The following is a 19,276-nucleotide window of genomic DNA, read 5'->3' as shown; positions in this document are numbered from 1 at the left end:
GGTATTTACTCTATGATCTATGCAGCATGCACTAATGATCTGAAGAGGCTGAAATGATAGCTTATTTTTACCTTAACCCCTACACATACATTCTGGTCATTCGTTAATGATGGGCATGGAAACAGTAAAGTCAGCATTAAAACTGTTAAGGTTGCAGTGGTAAAATGTGACACTATAAATGGGGAGGTTTTTTCCATCCATCAATTATCCAATCCGCTATATCCTAACTACAGGGTCACGGGAGTCTGCTGGATCAAATCCCAGCCAACACAGGGCGCAAGGCAGGAAACAAACCCTGGGGAAGGTGCCAGCCTGCCACAGGGGGATAATTTTTTTTTAATTCAGTATGACTTTCACTTCTTCTATGTAGGAAGGGGTGTATGATCACTCAATTAATTATCGTTTTCACCTTCATCAGTGCATGTAATTAATTAAAACTCTTAATTAATGACACCCATCACCCACCTAAGGGATCTCCAGTTAAATGTACAGTACAGGCCAAAAGTTTAGACACACCTCCTCATTCAGTGTGTTTTCTTTATTTTCATGACCATTTACAGCACTCCATCACTCTCCTTCTTGGTCAAATAGCCCTTACACAGCCTGGAGGTGTGTTTGGGGTCATTGTCCTGTTGAAAAATAAATGATTGTCCAACTAACCTGACTTCTGCACAACACAACTGCTGGTCCCAACCCCATTGATAAAGCAAGAAATTCAACTAAATAACCCTGATAAAGGCACACCTGTGAAGTGAAAACCATTTCAGGTGACTACCTGTTGAATGAAGCTCATCGAGAGAATGCCAAGAGTGTGCAAAGTAGTAATCGGAGCAAAGGGTGGCTATTTTGAAGAAACTAGAATATAAAACATGTTTTCAGTTATTTCACCTTTTTTTGTTAAGTACAAAACTCCAAATGTGTTCATTCATAGTTTTGATGCCTTCAGTGAGAATCTACCAATGTAAATGGTCATGAAAATAAAGAAAACACATTGAATGAGGAGGTGTGTCCAAACTTTTGGCCTGTACTGTATGTTGAGTGAGGGATCTTTGTTTCACCAGACAGGACCTCAGAAATATGAAGAGATCTATAGAATTTAAATTTTATAAATAGTCAAAAGTCTACATTAACATTAACTTTTTCACTTTCTCTATTATAGTTCAACATGTCCATAGACCGACTTTCACAAATATCTCAGACAAGCATGTTGTAGTAAACAAAATAATACAACTTATTTATAACATGAGGATATTAGAAAATGGATGTATGCAAGTGTATAAATAAATATATATGTATAATAAATGGTCAGAGGAAAGGCAATAATAAACAAAAAGCTTATGCTCATTACTTATGAATTCTGATCTTTATTTGTTTTCAACATGGATAAGTTGTTTAGCTGAATATTAAGCTTCTAGTACCTGCACAGAGCCATTCATTTAACCACAGCTAGTCTGCATTGGCTCAACAAAAAGTTTTCTATATGTGTGTAGTTTTGTGTGAGACAGAAAGATATAGATTCTGCTCTGAACTTTCTTACTGGACATAGGATGAGAAATTCAAATAGAACTTCTCCTTCACAAGGATATTACCTTTCATATTATGCATACAGTATGGGTTACAGTGACACCAATAACATAATACATTAGATGGGTTTATCTGTCAGAATCAAAGGTGCACTTATGGTTCAGCGTAAGCAATGCTTTGTTCCTTTCCCAGTCAGCTTTCTCCAGACATGTGGAAGAATCTTCAGCATGCTTTCTTTCTTTGTTCAAGAGCTTGTATTCTTTGCCTTATTTGATTGTTCTGAATGCAAGTGGTACTGCAGTTTCTTTTCAGGGTTTTTACATATATAGTGTCCATGGTTGCTAGCAAATTCCTAGCTGAGTCTGCTGGTGAACAGTCAGCCACAGGCCTTGGCATTGTGAATACGTGGCATTTATGTATGTGGTCTTCTGCTTCAGCACTTGCTGTCTGTACAAGGTTTAGGCCAATGGCATATCTTGTCCAACCTTTGTTACACATGGTCAGCATTAGGAGCTTATGAGCTTATATTAACTTGGCAACTCTGTAAGTATGTGGCCTTAATGCACCACATACAGTATGAGAAACGCATTTTCTCATATTGTGCTGTTACCTTCTGATTTACAGCAGTTCATAGAAAATAAAAATACAAAAGAAAATAAAATTATAGTACTTTAGAATAATTGCCAGGCATTGTTGTTTTTTTTTAAATTGTCATACATTTTCTACAAGAATACAGACTTCACAAAAAATTATAGTAGGTGAATTTAAATTCAATGAATTGTCAGTAATGCATATACTAAATAATTTGAAAACAAAGTTAAAACTGTCACTGTATAGCACCTTTTATGAAGTTGTCTTTCAGCAATAATGTATGCAGAGATATTGTGATTCCTTTTTAAATTAATTTGCTTTACAACTCCTGTATTTAACAGACTTGAATGTATACATTTAGCGAATAGGTGCATTAATCTCGTTAATGCTGCACTTCTCATTATGTGTTTACACCTGATGAGTTTTAGATAGTTGATGTCGGCAAAGAATAATACTAAATAATTACATTAATAAAGGTAAAAAATAAATATAATTTTATTAAATAATATGTGGCCATTTCCATACAATGTATACAGTAAGCATAAGCAGATCAATACATTTGCTTTCAAATATATAAGAGTTTATATTACTTTATCATTATTGCTAGAACTGAAGAAAAACAATGTAATGGGAAGTTAAAGTGTGTAACATAAAGTGCAATTTATCCTGTGTAAATTAAAAATACTATAAATTCAAAACTCATGTAATTTAAAATTGAAATGTAAAATGTCAAACTTGTACATGTACAGAAACCAGTAAAATGTATTTTAAAAATCATTCAGTTTTATTGACAGCATGTTAAAATCAATTTAAATTCCAGAGTTGATAGAGGGTGATACAAAAAATGTGTATGCAAAATTGCATTAGATAAATAAAACATAGTATGTATGTATGTATGTACAGTAGCTGTTAGTCCTACCTACTGTAGTTACTATACATGGATAAGAATAACATAATATTTCTGATAGCAATGTTAATAAATGAGTAATTTCATGTTAGTGTGGTGGTGGTTGGGTATTTTGCTTTGCAAGTACTATATTGTACATTCACACAAAGAAAGTATTTAAACTAGACTTTTAAAACAAAATATGTTAAATCAAGTTGAACAATACCACCATCAACTAAATTTCATGTATGTCAAATTAAGTTCTGAATGTGAAAACACTTTAGAAATTTTTGATTTTATTCAAATGAGTGCTCAGGTTCTGTGCACAATGAGAAATGACCAAGGTTTCTGGGTGTTCAGAAGTAATTAAATGTGGTTGTTAGACGGGGTCTGTAAATTTGATGATGCATATTAGAAGTAAAAGGGAACTTCTTATTAATTAGAACATATTTAGTATATTTATTGAACAAAAGTACTTTGTATAATAATACTTTAAGGATAGCTGGGTGATGTTCCCAGCTATGTCATGCGTAAATCCTGACTGAACACTGGATGTGTCACCAGTCCCATCATATGGCGCACACATGCACATTTACATGCACATGCCTACATTTACTAACACAGGGGCTATATATAGCTATTCTGAAGTGCCTGTCTTTAGAATTTGGGAGGACAAAATCCATATAGACACTGGTAGAAAATGCATGGGCCAGAATTTGCAACAATGACTTTTGACTGTGAGTCAGCAGTGATAACTAGTGTGCTGTGAAGAATGTTTAAATATATTAAGGAAGAGTTCATTAATGATTACAAGTTAGTTGGTCACCAGTGTTGCAGAAATGTTCTCTAAGCAGCATGTTTTTAGTCTTGTTTTAGAAATTAGAACTTACAAAATTTTTGTAGTTATTTGATTGTTTAAGGTTATTTATTGATAATACAATTAAGGCCATTGGATTTAGGTTTGGAACTTAAATGTTTATTCTTTATTGATATATGCTTTATCTACAGTACTGTACAAACGTCTTATGAAAAAGATGGTAGAAAGTAGCAATGCTTTCAAAATAAAATGAGATGTATAGCCGTGATTAGTTAGTAAATGTCCTAGAAGGTGCAGTAAACTGAAGGAAAAGCTACATAAATATTTGGTGCAAGCACACTTCGCCTTAAAATCAGCAGCACTCGCATGCAGGTTATAAAGGTTCTTGTGTGGTAGGTTGTTCAAGCCTCTTGGAGAAATTGCCACAGCTCCACTATAAACTTTAGCAGACCTTTGTGGGGACCATGCCATTTTTTACAGGATTCCTTCTTTCTCATTTAGCTGCAAATAGTTTTTATGATATTGACTGTGTGTTATGGTCATTGTCATGCTGCAGAATGATGCTGGGTCTGACCAACCACCTCCCTGATGGTATTGCATGGTGGAAATAAATATTCCTATACTTATCAGCAGTGAGGGAGCCATGAATTGTAATTAAATCTCCATTTGTGGAAATGCAGGGAACCTCCACTGTGTTTCTTAGTTGTCTGCAGACATTCATTTATGCACCGTTCTCTAGCCCTTTGGCAGACAAACTGCTTTTTGTTAGAACCAAAAATTTCAAATTTTGACTCATCAGTCCTTATCAGTTTCTGCCATTTTTCTGCACCCATATCCTTGAGTTTTAGTGTATAGATTAATCAATTAGCTTTATTTCTACTTTCGAGCAATGCCTTTTTGGTTGACAGCCTTCCTTGAACACCAGTTCTGATAAAAGTGTTCTGCACTGTGAATTAGTGAACAAGGGTGCCAGTGGTTTGTACCAATTCTGAGCTGATAGCAGTGCGCAATATTTGTAATTTTTGAAAGAAAAGTAAGCTGGATGTATTTTTCATTTGCTGCACTGTGTTTCTGGTCCTCAACCTTGTCTGTCATTGTGATTTTATGAAAATGGTTCATGAAATTATTGCTTTTAAACTCCTTCCAAAAATACATTGGCAGTGGAAGTTCCTTCTTTATTTTTTAATACTTTATATTAGAAGTTATATTTTATATACTTTATATTGAAACTTAATATTAGAACTTTGCTAAATACTAACCTTGACCGTATTGCTTATTTAAATGTATTCTTTCTGTTATTTAGCATATAACATACAGTTTATTTTCAAATTACAATAAAAACGTTATTTTTTGTAAATATTTGCTTATGTATTTAACTGCAATATTGGATCTTTTGCTGCCATAAATATATTTCTGACGCTCGAGTTAAGAAGAATTCAAATTTTCTTATAACTAATTTTGTCCACATGGTGGCCACATGATTAACATAATTCTGGTTGTGTATTTTTTTTCATTGTAGATACCACAATGAACAAAAAATAATACAACTGATTAAAGACTCTGTTTCTTTCTCTTTAGCTTCCTCTAAAATTATGTGCAGACAACAAGTGGATTGAGCAGTGGAGGCTTTCACATGCTCATCAAAGCCAAAATAGAAATTTCAAAGATATCATCTTGGAATGTTTGGAGCTTTTAAAGAAAAAGGTGAGAACTTTTGCACTTCTGATTTCTTAGATGATTTTCTTAAACATTACATTATGAAATGAAAGCAACTGCATTTAGTAATGAGCTATGCCAAGGCAATCAAACTAATTTCAGTTTGATTTTGCAAAAAAAAGAGATGGTTTACCTCACTTACACTTCTATTATCTCTTTCATTCAATCTGTTCCAGCTCTTACTTAGTCCAAATGTCAGCTTACCTTTATATTTAGCACTTTATTTCTAATTATAAATGGATAATCAATGGATTTATACACTGTCCTCAGTGTTGCATTTTAAGAGTCAGATACATTTCTTAATATATGTGCTAATGTATGGAACTACTGTATGTAGAACCTAAAATGTCATCATAGGAGTAATGATGATGTGTTTATGGTCTGTAAGCTGTAGCCTAATAAAGATAACTAAATGAGATTATGAAAAATCTCTGTCTACATGCTTACTTGCTAAATTAGTTTATTCATCTAATGGTAACACTATTCTTACTTACCTACAGTGGGAAGAAGTTGTGCTGTTACCTACAGTAGAAGACAAAGAAATGGCATGTGATGAGATTTTCAGACATGGAGATGAAGAGAACAGTTTGCTGGAAGCTATAAAATTTCTGATGCTTGGCACTGCAATTGAGCTATATAATAATATGCAACAGGACAAAGAAGTACCCCTTTTCTGTTGGCTTTTATTTGCAAGAGATACCTCCAGCACTCCCTGCTCTTTTCTCATAAACCACCTTAATCATGTGGGTTTGTCTGGTGGGCTTGAACAGGTGAGAAGTTATTTTTTATCTTAATATTAGTTGAGACTTTTCTGAAAGTTTATTGATTGCTTGTTTGTTTGTTTATTTATTTATTATTTACTGTAGTGAAAAAGTATTTGCCACTTTTTCAATACAGTGGAACCTCGGTTCACGAACCATAATTCGTTCCAAAACTCTGGTCGTAAACCGAGTTGGTCGTGAACTGAAGCAATTTCCCCCATAGGATTGTATGTAAATACAATTAATCCGTTCCAGACAGTACGAACTATATGTAAATATGTAAATATATGTAAAGATTAAGCACAAATACTGTATAGTTAATTACACCATAGAATGCACAGTGTAATAGTAAACTAATGTAAAAACATTGAATAACACTGACACAAAACACCCAGGCTCCCTGCTCAGCTACACAAGCAGGCTCGCTCGCGCTCTCTCTCTCTCTGTAGCACACCCCCACTGTCAGCCCCTTTTGTCAGTGGCACACGCTTGCTTGCGCTCTCTCTTTCTCTGTAGCACACACACACACCCCCGTCAGCAGCACGCGCTCGCTTTCTCTCTCTGTAGCGCACACACCAGTCAGCAGCACACCCTCGCTCTCTCTCTGAGCTCGCTTGCTCGCACTCTCTCTCTCTCTGAACAGAGGGGAACATTTGAACAAATCCGAACTTTAATTTAAAAACCAACCACAAGCAACCAAAAAACATTGCAGGAGTTCATGCTAATAGCCTTACAGCCTGATCGCTGTAAACACTTTTTTTAAAATAAGTTTTAAGCACAGCGGAAAAAAGGAACATTAGAACAAATCCGAAATTTATTTAAAAACCAACCACAAGCAACCAAAAAAGTAACAAGATCACGCTATTTTAGCCTTACAGCCCGATCGCTGTAAACACTTCTTTTAAAATGAGTTTTAAGCACAGCCAAAAAAAAGGAACTTTTGAAAAAAGAGAAAAGTAACATTACAACTAATTACGGTATGAACAACTCCATCTGTAAACACTTTCATGAGTTTTAAGCACAGGGAAAAAAGCGAACAGTTGCAAAAAGAGAAAAGTATCATTGCAACAATTCACGCTTTAACTGAAAAATTAACTTTTGAAAAATCCGTAATACAAAAACCACCAAGAAAACTAACCTTGCATGAGTCGAATTCTGTCATGAAGTGTTTTCCTTCAGGTGTTTTCTCTCTTGTGATTTCTTGGGTTTCTGGTGTTTTTACCTGTTTAGCTGGTGGGAGCGAAAGCCTCATGCAGCCATTCCAAAAAGAAAGTCCTTGTGACCCAACCCTTCGTGTTTGCCCTCCACATTACTGGCAGTCTGGCTTTGTTTACATTGTGCTGCTTGAAAGCACGAGGGTCCTCAAATTGGTAAATGAGTAAACTGGTAAACGGTTTTTCCACCTCTTGTAATTTCTTTCTTTACTTCGATTTCAGTTTTCTTCAAAACTTTCTTCTCACCACTCTTCACTTGCTTAGAAGTCATAGTTAACTGCAAAAGCACATGAAATACTGTAGAGCACAAAGAGAGTGCAGGTAAAGCATGCACATCTGATTTAGAACAATGAACAGGAGCGGCTCTGCTTAAATGAACCAGCCAGGAAGGCGCGCAGCTCGCTGGCTTTCTCTCTCTCTCTCTTTCTCTCTCAGCCTGCCTGCCTGCCTGTGCCGGGGGGTGGAGTTGGGGGGATGGTTCGTGTGCACGAACTGCCTACTTCTCAGAGAGAGAGTCTCAGCTGTACCCCCACTCCCCCTATGCAGAAGGCAGGCAGTACGTGCACGCGAACCATCCCCCCAACTCCACCCCCTGGCACAGGCAGGCAGATAGACAGGCAAACACATGCAGCAATCTCCCCCTCCCCAGCAGGCACGTGGCTCGCTCGCTCTCTCTCTCTCTCTCAGCTGCAGGCAGGCAGTCTGACCGAGAACAATGCAACACGTGCAGAAATCATCGGCTCGCTCAAACCGAAAGGGAAACTGGCTTGTTCGTATACCGAGTGTGTGGTTGTGAACCGAGGCAAAAGTTTGGCGAACTTTTTGGTCGTGAACCGAGTTGTATGTGAACCGAGACTTTCGTGAACTGAGGTTCCACTGTATATGCATCATTTTATAGTTTTCTTTTGTCACAGTGAATTGGGATACATTGTTTTGTGAGTTGTAGTAGAGTATTTGTATTAGCAAGTTGGAGAAAAAAGTCTGTTTCTTCTTCCAAGGCAATTAAATTTATAATTTTGAGGTGTGATGAGTTTTTGTTCTTGTAAAACTTGTTGCAGTTAAGGGATGCTTTGAATACTTTGATCAACAATAAGGTCATATTGAGGCCAGAAATGTCCTGTATTGGCAGACCTGCCTCTTAATGTTAGGGAGTAACTTTCACCACTCAGCTACAAGAGGGGCATTGTACTGCTATAGAAAATCTGACAGTCTCTTGAAAACAAAGGCTAAGTTTGCAGAACTGTCTGTCTCCTGGAATTTCCTCCATGCCCTTGAGACTGTGCTGGGAGACACATCAAACCTTTGTGCAATGGCACATATTGATGTGCCATCCTGGAGAAGTTGGACTACCTGTGCAACCCCTGTAGGGGCCAGGTGTCGCCTCATGTTACCAGTAGTGACACTGACTGTAGCCAAATGCAAAACTAGTGAAAAAACAGTCAGAAAAGATGAGGAGGGAAAAACGTCAGTGGCCTTAACCTGTTAAACCATTCCTGTATTGGGGGTCATCTCATTGTTGCCCCTCTAGTGCACTTGTTGTTAATTTCATTTACACCAAAGCCGCTGAAACTGATTAACAACCCCCTCTGCCACTTAAGTGACCAGATCAATATCCCAGAAGTTTAATTGACTTGATGCTATACATGATTAAAAAGTGTTCCTTTAATTTTTGTTGAGCAGTATATATATATATATATGTGTGTGTGTGTGTGTGTGTGTGTGTGTGTGTATATGTATATCCGGGTCCCATGCCCAGTTGGGACGTCACTTCAACATTGGATTTGGGGGCGCAGCCATGTGATGCACTCTACCTCCCCCAGAACGTTTGGTGGTAGCCCTCCTGGGTTACATCACGGCCACAGGTGTGGGACTTCAGGACTCGGACCTGTTGGGCTCCATGGTCACCACCCAGAGGAGCTGCATGGCTTAATGAGCCTCTGTGGGCTGGGATGCAGCCACACCTAGAAGTACAGCCTAATTAGGCCAATTACCACCTGGAGCACTTCCTGGAGGGCTACAAAAAGAGCCTGCTGCCATTACTCAGGAGGTAGAATTGGGAGGAAGAGGACAAGGTTGCCTGGGTGGAGTGGTGGTGCCAGAGGATTGCGTTGTGTGGAGTTAAGTGTTTGTGGGACTGTGTATTGCCTGCGGGGTTCAAAGAGTCTTTGTGATTTTACACATGCCTCTGGGTCAATCTGTGCCGGGTCAGGCGCGATATAGCGCCTTCATTTTACAATATGTATGTATGTATGTATATATGTATATACACCACATTCCAAATTATTATGCAAATTGTACTGTATTTAAGTGTCATAAAGATTAAATATTTTGTTTTTCAATTAAACTCATGGATGGTATTGTGTCTTAGGACTCTTTTGATCACTGAAATCAGTCTTGGACACCTGTGATAATTAGTTTGCCAGATGAGCCCAATTAAAGGAAAAAACTACTAAAGAAGGATAACCCACATTATTAAGCAGACCACCATTTTCAAGCAATATGGGAAAGAAAAAGATTTGTGGCTGACTCAGAGCACACACGGGTTCGTACAGATAAACGCAAAATGAGGAAGGTTTCTGCCAGACAGATACATTGGTTTAAGAGAGCATCTGCTAAAATGTGATTACAAAGCAGCTAACAGGTATTTGAAGCTGCTGGTGCGTCTGGAGTCCTGCGAACATCAAGAAGCAGGTTCGTCCAGAGGATTGCAGTTATGCATAAACCTTTTATTCGGCCACCCCTAACTAATGCTTACAAGCAGAAACGGCTGCAGCGGGCCCAGAACTACATGAACTAATTTTCAAACAGTCTTGTTTACAGATGGGTGCCGTGCAACCCTGGATGGTCAAGATGGATGGAATGGTGGATGGCCACCATGTCCCAACAAGGCTGCGACGTCAGCAAGAAGGTGGTGGAGTCATGTTTTGGGCCGGAACCATGGGGAGAGAGCTGGTCGGCCCTTTAGGGTCCCTGAAGGTGTGAAAATGACCTCTGAAAAGTATGTGGAGTGTCTGACTGACCACTTTCTTCCATGGTACAAAAAGAAGAACCGTTCTTTCCGTAACAAAATCATCTTCATGCATGACAATGCACCATCTCATGCTACAAGGAATACCTTTGCATTATTGGCTGCTATCGGCATAAAAGGAGAGAAACTCATGGTGTGGCTCCCATCCTCCCCTGACCTCAATCCTATTGAGAACCTTTGGAGCATCCTCAAGCAAAAGATCTATGAGGGTGGGAGGCAGTTTACATCCAAACAGCAGTTCTGGGAGGCTATTCTGACATCCTGTAAAGAAATTCAATTATAAAGTCTCTAAAAACTCAAGTTCAATGGATGCAAGAATTGTGGAGCTGCTATCAAATAAGGGGTCCTATGTTAATATTTAACTTGACCTATTAAGATTTTTTTGATTTGAAATAGCTTCTGATTTCAGTAAATATGACCTCCTAATGCTGCACATTTAACAAATGACCATTTTCAGTTCTTTACAACCTATAAAATGTTTTGAAACTCTTTTGTGCGTAATAATTTGGAACAGTGCATTTTAAGTTTTTTATTTTTGAAAAACATACTGTTATCATTAGGAGGTTTGTTTAGTAACTTTTGAATTATACTCTAATGGTTGATGACTCAAAAATTATGCTGACTGCCACTTGCATTGACTATTTAGGAAAATCAGAGAAAAATATAATTTGCATAATAATTTGGAATGCGGTGTATGTATGTGTGTGTGTGTGTATTCCGAGACATACCTGGATGTGGCAGAGTGCACTGACTCTTTTTCTCCCTTGACTGCATACCATTCACGGGAGACTCATAACGGTCACAAAACTATTACATTGACAATCATGTTAAGTTATTTTTAAAATGTTTCCTTTTCTTAGCACAAGCACAACTGAGAAACTGTGATGCATGTACTCCATCACGCGTTAAAAAAAAATAACGCATTTAATCACACTTTGCAAACCAAGTGTAATTAAGAGTCACCGGTTCAATCCTCACTCCTATATTTGCCGTTTTCAGTAGTAAGCTGCTCTTTGTGTTAATATATTATACAGTACACACATACACTTGGTTTGTGTCTGTACTTTCGCTGATACTTAGTCAGATCGGGGGAGGGGAGGGGTTAGAGCGCGTGAGCTTATTCAGTGCAGTTGGAACAATGCACATGTTGATCTTTTTTTTCTCTTTCAGTACATGTGCCTTCCCTGTTTATTCATATACAGTATCTAGTGACTTATCTGCCTGTCTGTCTCTCTATTATGCAGTGCTCTGTCTGTCTATCTGTCTGTCTGTGTGTTATGGATCTTAAAAATAACAGTTGTAAGGACACTTGTTCATGCTAATTGCAGTCTCAGTTGTTAAATATTTTAAAAGGAGCATCCCACATGAAAATATAATGATCTCATTAACTGATAGTACATACCAGTTTATAAATTTTATGTCCGTTTCAGGTTAAAAAAAAAATACATCAAATCATTTATTAATCGACACACGCTGCACTCAGGCAAGCAGGCAGTGAGAGTGGAGATAAAGACGCTAGATACATTGTATACAACAGGCAAAAATAGCGACCACTTGATAAGAGTATTAGCTATAGTGAATGAAAGCATGAATTAATTAACAGAAATAACCGCGATCAACATTTTTAACTTAACGAACACTTTCTCCCTACACACACATATAGACACATACATATATATACACATATATAATACCTGTGTGTATCTTTGTATGTATGTGTGTATATATATATATATATATATATATATATATATATACACACACACACACATACATACATACATACATACAGATGGAGCCACGTCAAATAGCCGCGACCGTGTGAATGGCGTGCGAATGGCGTACGGCTGCCCTATGCACGCCGTGATCCCCCCCTCCCTCTACTGACAGAAGGCGTGTCAAGATTTCACAGTAAACACGCCCATTCATGCCCTATTTATTCATTTACCTGGTTCCACCACTAGATGGCGCTTTGTTCTCAAGAACACGTTAACACACGCCAGCAATTTAGCTGCGCTGAGTTCCAATCACGTGATTTTAACATTATATTTTATTATTATAATTATAACATTATATTATTATATAGGAGCTTCCCTGTCTGCCTATCATATAGTGCCTTTCCTTCCTACCTACCTATCTATATATCTATCCCTTAGCTGTTTTTATATATCTATTATACAGTCCTTCCCTGTTTATTTATATATCTAGTGCCTTCTCTGCCTGTCTGTCTGTCTGATTGCATATAGCGCTAAACTTACTGCTCTGTACTATTCTGTCCTCTGCATGTCCTGGAGTACAAAAGAAACAGCACCATACAGCAACATGTGCGAACTGGCAAGATCGGGAAAAAACACGCGGTCACTGATTACAAACCGCAAGATGAATGAAAGAGACAATATATGTAAAACATCATCGCACTAATACAATATTATTTGAAAGCGAATAGCGCCAGATCGGGTTTGAATATGCCCGATCTGACGCTGTTCGCTTTCAAATAATATTGCATGTACTGTGCGTTGAAAGTGCTGCACTGAATAAGCTGACTCCTTCTGTAACAGCGTGTATTCAAACCCGATCTGACGCTAATATTGCATGTACTTAACTATTTTAGGATAAAAACATACATTTGATTTCAGTCAGTCTGTAAGAGCCAGTGTAAATGCATGATAATTGTAAAGGTTAGCTTTTTTAAAATTCAGTTCCATTCTCTCAGTCGCTTTCACGATCCCCCCCAATCTGACAATGCTGTTTTCACATAAAGACGCTATAGCTCAAATGTGATTTATTTGGAGACGCTATAACTCAAATGTGATTTATTTGGAGACGCTATACTCGAATGTGATTTATTTGGAGACGCTATACTCGAATGTTATTTAAACAGGGAAGAAAGTACAATGTCAGGTGCTCATTCAGTGTAATAGGAACCATAGCACAGAGAGATGTGTACACTGCAACAAGTACACATGTCGTGAATGTAGGAAGGGTGTGTGGAATTGTTAATATTTGAATGTGATGATTTTATACAGCACGGATCGGAAATCAGCAATTCTTAGCATTGCACCACGCAAGCTGTCGTATCAACCGCCTACTGTAACTTGCTTTATTTTTTCTTCACTTATAGTCTAGAATAAAAGTGCACTTGTTTTTTATTCTTGTACACCAACTTATGTTCCTGTGTTTGAGCGACATGGGCATGCTCAAAATAATAGACGTGTAATGCCACGAAAACTGCATGCAGGCACTTCAGTTCGCAAGCATTGGTACGAGAATGCAGTCACAAGTACACTGCAGAGCTACAGCGCATCTTTATGTGAAAACAGCATTCTCAGATGGGGGGGTAGGGAAGGATCCTGAACACGACTGAGAGAATGAAAAGTGAATAAAAAAAAAAACTAACCTTTACAAGTATCATAAATTACACTGTTACACACAAATCAAATGCATGTTTTTATTCTAAAATAGTAAGACTAAGAGCAGTTTACTTCTCAAAACAAAGTGGTGCAGGATCGAACTCACGATCTGTCTCCCAGTCGGGAGCTGATTCAATTGCGCTACGGAGGCAGTCACGATAAACAAGTGTCAATGTCGCATGTTAAGGCGGTTTTTTTCTGCAGTTATATTTTTGAATAAAAGCATACTTGTTCTGTTATATTTGTTCCTTTTGTGAAAGTGTTTGATATTTGGACTTCAGGCTTCATACATTATATAGTTTATGCTTACATTTTGTCATTTACTACTACAATATGAAAAACGTTTCTGTTTTAAAAATGTGTTTACACGGATTACTGTAGAAACGGAACACACGTGAAAAGCGTGTATTCCAAATAATGATCTATTATTTCCACTCTAAAACTCCACTTCACTCCCAGATAATCAATCAAGGCATGAGCTGGGAGAAGTTTGTGCACGTTTTAAGTCGTTCGGGGGATGGAATAGCCAGCTACTTGCAGCTTTTCTTTTATCAGCACATTTAGATTAACAAAAGACACTGGCGGAGAGGTGAGAACGGTTTTAAGAAGCGATTGACTAGTTTTGGAAGAATACATTTTATTTCTAAAGTCGTGTGTGCGTGTTTTAATTGTTGGGGGATTGTTTGGGTATTTAAAAAAAACATTTACTTGAACCAACTACTTACAGTAAATGGGCAAAAATGGGAGACGCCTTTGTTTTAAATAGTCAAAGAGTTGGGCTAACAATAATAATTATTATTAATATTATTACTGGTCATAGAAACAAATGAAAACAATAGTTAAACACTTGATCATATGTATCTGTGCTAGTTTGTGTTTGTGATTATGTGACCCATAATAATTTTTCTCAGTATAAATAATTTTTTTGGTTTTAAGAACTCCATCAAAAGAGCAAACACAAACTTAGAAGGAGTGGAAGGTGAGAAACCTCAGTGGAGAATCCGGACTATGACATGGTGCTAATTGCTCTGTGTGTGTTTTTTTGGCGGATGGAGGGGTTCTTTAGACCTGTCTGCACAAATGTGTTTGTGTTAAAGCCAACGGAGAAATGCAGGAGCGCACACACACACACACCTCTCATCCACAAATGCTTTAACTGTTATCGTTGATTAAACCTATGAACACAGCTGTTCAGCAGTCCTAAACACAAGCACATGGTCTATTTTTGTCCTTAATTAAAAGACATCAATACGTTAATAATTAACACAAAGATAACATTGTTTATTTTGCTGAATAAGGTAATAAGCTATATTTAAAATAAAACAAACCAGGAAGTAAGTGTTTTATACATTAAAGTACTCTGTATAACCAAGTGCCCTAACAAACAGCAACAGCGTACAGTACAGATAAAGAGTGTGTGTGCTGGTGGGGATTGGAAGGTGAATTAGGATACCTCATTTACAAGACAAAAGACGGTCTGAGGTGTGAATGCGCAGCTCCGCTTTGCTCTTCGGTGTGTGTGTGTTTTTTTAGGTTACTAGGGGTGCATTCTTAAATTCAGTCTGTCTAAATCTTTATAAACGCCAAGTTGGAAAATCATGTTTGAGAAAATGACAACAACAATTAAAATCTTGATCATTTGTGTCCGTGCTATTTCGTGCTTAAGTGACCCAAAATATTTTTCTTAGTTTTCTTAGAACTTCATTAAAAGACAAACTTAGGAGGAGTGGAATGTGAGAAATCTCAACGGAGAATGTACTGACTTCTCCTTATTACTGACTGTTAGATGGTGCTAAAATGTTTTTTTTCGTCCTGCTGGCGCAAATGTGTTTGTGTTAAAGCCAGCTCAGACAAACCTGATGAATGCCGGAGCGCGCACACACACACACACACACCGGTGGCACTTTGGCGTTAGTGCTTCAACGTTAAACGAAGCCCCGTAAACTTGATCCTGAACAGCAGACTCACTTTAACAATAATAGTTGATTGTTTTTATATTTATGTTTTTGTATATACTGTATTTTTAAATGTTCAAATGAACGTTTTAGAGTATATAATTTGTTGTGTCATCTGTTTACAGTGTTGGCTGATTTTGTGATTGAGACCCATGGGTTACATTGAACTGGAGTGGGACAAACGGCAAAGCCAAATTGCCCAAGAATTTAAAAGAAAAGGTGCACGAGACTGTCATGCAGAGATTTCCGGATCTGACAGCGCACCACTGGTTACGAGTCGGCTATTCCATCCCCAACGACTTAAAACGTGCACAAACTTCTCCCAGCTCATGCCTTGATTGATTATCTGGGAGTGAAGTGGAGTTTTAGAGTGGAAATAATAGATCATTATTTGGAATACACGCATTTCACGTGTGTTCCGTTTCTACAGTAATCCGTGTAAACACAACTTAACTGGGTCGGGAACACTTAATATAAAGCATTTAATGTGTTACATTAATTAATGACGGGGTTTGAGAAAATATAGTAAATTAAACATTCATTTTAAGATTTAGTTTAGTTTGCGACATTCTACTGACAAAATAAACTATTAGAATAAAGTGGAAATGTCGACTTTAATCTCGACATAATTGGCGACAATAAAGTGGAAATGTCGAGAATAAAGTCAACATGTCGACTTTAAACTCGACATTTAGATTTTTTTCTTCACTGTGTCCGTATTTTTTTTTTCACCGTGGCCCTAATACGCTTCCGTAATGTACACTGGCTCTTACAGACTGACTGAAATCAAATGTATGTTTTATTCTAAAATAGTTATAGTTAAGTACATGCAATATTATTTGAAAACGAACAGCGTCAGATCAGGCGCATATTCAAACCCGATCTGACGCTATTCGTTTTCAAATAATATTGCATTAGTGCGATGATGTTTTTACATATATTGTCTCTTTCATTCATCTTGCGGTTTGTAATCAGTGACCGCGTGTTTTCCCCGATCTTGCCAGTTCAAGCACATGTTGCTGTATGGTGCTGTTTCTTTTGTACTCCAGGACATGCAGAGGACAGAATAGTACAGAGCAGTAAGTTCAGCGCTATATGCAATCAGACAGACAGACAGGCAGAGAAGGCACTAGATATATAAATAAACAGGGAAGGCACTGTATAATAGATATATAAAAAACAGCTAAGGGGATAGATATATAGATAGGTAGGAAGGAAAGGCACTATATGATAGGCAGACAGGGAAGCTCCTATATAATAATGCAATATTATTTGAAAACGAATATGTAAATGCATGATAATTGTAAAGGTTAGCTTTTTTTTAAATTCAGTTCCATTCTCTCAGTCGCGTTCACGACCCACCCCCACCCCCCCAAATCTGACAATGCTGTTTTCACATAAAGACGCGCTATAACTCAAATTTGATTTATTTGGAGACGCTATAGCTCGAATGTGATTTATTTGGAGACGCAGCTATACTCGAATGTTATTTATATAGGGAAGAAAGTACAATGTCAGGTGCTCATTCAGTGTAATAGGAACCATAGCACAGAGAGATGTGTACACTGCAACAAGTACACATGTCGTGAATGTAGGAAGGGTGTGTGGGAATTGTTAATATTTGAATGTGATGATTTTATATAGCACGGATCGGAAATCAGCAGTTCTTAGCATTGCACCACGCAAGCTATCGTATCAATCGCCTACTGTAACTTGCTTTATTTTTTCTTCACTTATAGTCTAGAATAAAAATATTTTACTAACTAGTTTTATTAATTCATTATTTAATAATAAATAGCATAATCATCATGGGTTGTGTATTGAGTGATTTAACAAATCTGTTTTATTAATCGGTTTGTTGTTGTTTTTTTTACCACGTCATCTATTTATGAAACTATGTTGACAATGCAAGAACTGCCTATACAGTATATTAAAGATACGGTATAGGGCTTCCTGGACACTGCAGTTAACTGAAGCAGTCAATGCGCCATCTGGCGGGATTATACAGCATTGCAACCATCTTTTTAGAAAGCGCATGGGGCGTTTATGGGGCGGGGCATCGTTAACTGCGTCATCGCGGGGGATCACATGCCGTGCACGGATTGTGCATGGTCCTGTCATGGTCCTGTCATGGACCTGTCATGCTCCAGGCGGCTGTTTGACGTGGCTCCCACTGTACATACATATACATACATACATATATATAATGTGTGTATGTGTGTGTGTGTGTGTGTATATATGATGTACATAGGTATGTATATATATATATGTGTGTATATAGATATGAAGATATGTATGTGTACTGTATATGTAGACTCAAACCAATTATGACAGCAGCAATCCAAGCTGTGAGAAAACAGTAAAAAGGAGGCGTGTCAGACGTCGTGGTACATTTTCTGATGCAGCTATATATATATATATATATATATATATATATATATATATATATACTCATACTCACACACACACACACACACATATATATATATATATATATATATATATATATATATATATATATATATATATATATATATATATATATATATATATATATATATATATATATATATATATATACACTAGCAAAATACCCACGCTTCGCAGCGGCGAAGTACTGCCTTAAAATTTTTATTAAGAAGAAAATTATACCTTTTTAAACTGAGAGAAAATATACCAATAATTATTGTTAAGGATCTCTTTGTACACCACATTGTGAGTTCGACCCTCCAGTTGTAATATGACCAAGTTGTGTGCTGAGCTTACTCTTGAGCATGCAACGTACAGTTGGCCATGTGAACAGTAATCTTGTTTCAAATCTTAAATCTGCTGTCATAATCGGTTTGAGTTTCATGGTTTGTTTCAATTACGATAGTATTTGTAGGACTTGTGTTGAAGAGACATTCGGCATCTGTCAAGCGTTGTAAGTATACAAACTGTTTCATCGATAACTGTACATTCAGCTTTTGAGAGTTTAAACATCAAAGTGTCCACTACTGAAATCGTCACCTGTCAATCTAAGATGTTTAAGAGGCATTGGCGATTGTCAAAAGGTGTAAAATATTTGGCCATTTCGGTACACTTGAAAGCGACAACCGAACAATTCACCGGCAGCCATCAACTCACATGCAAATGCATAGGTTAAGGGCTTAAGCATTTCATTCTTATAGTGCTCCTGTGTAGAATAATTATCTCCTGTACCGTCATCAGTCCACACTTTGAACCTGTCCCAGTCATTCAATACATAAGACACAATGTTTCTCAAGAGTGAGCCTGATATGGCCATGCAATATGTAACAAAGAGAATGGAAAAGGTAGATGCCGTCTCCGGGCATGGAAACCACTCGTAAGTGACAGTTCTTTGATCGATGGTG

General features: G+C 37.4%; 1 protein-coding gene across 3 annotated transcripts in view; it reads left to right on the top strand.

Moving 5' to 3' along the window:
• otulinb (OTU deubiquitinase with linear linkage specificity b) overlaps positions 1-19,276 on the top strand; it is a 140,948-nt gene that overhangs the window by 105,597 nt on the left and 16,075 nt on the right. For all 3 annotated transcript variants that reach the window (XM_039754880.1, XM_039754883.1, XM_039754881.1), the window contains 2 exons: positions 5,397-5,522; positions 6,035-6,304. In XM_039754880.1, the coding sequence (XP_039610814.1) occupies positions 5,397-5,522; positions 6,035-6,304 (396 nt within the window). The remainder of the gene's footprint in view (positions 1-5,396; positions 5,523-6,034; positions 6,305-19,276) is intronic.

This window comes from Polypterus senegalus, chromosome 5, assembly GCF_016835505.1.
Source record: "Polypterus senegalus isolate Bchr_013 chromosome 5, ASM1683550v1, whole genome shotgun sequence".
Classification (NCBI taxonomy): Eukaryota; Metazoa; Chordata; class Cladistia; order Polypteriformes; family Polypteridae; genus Polypterus; species Polypterus senegalus.
The sequence above is the reverse complement of the archived record's forward strand: the minus strand, read 5'-3'. Positions and strand labels throughout refer to the sequence as shown.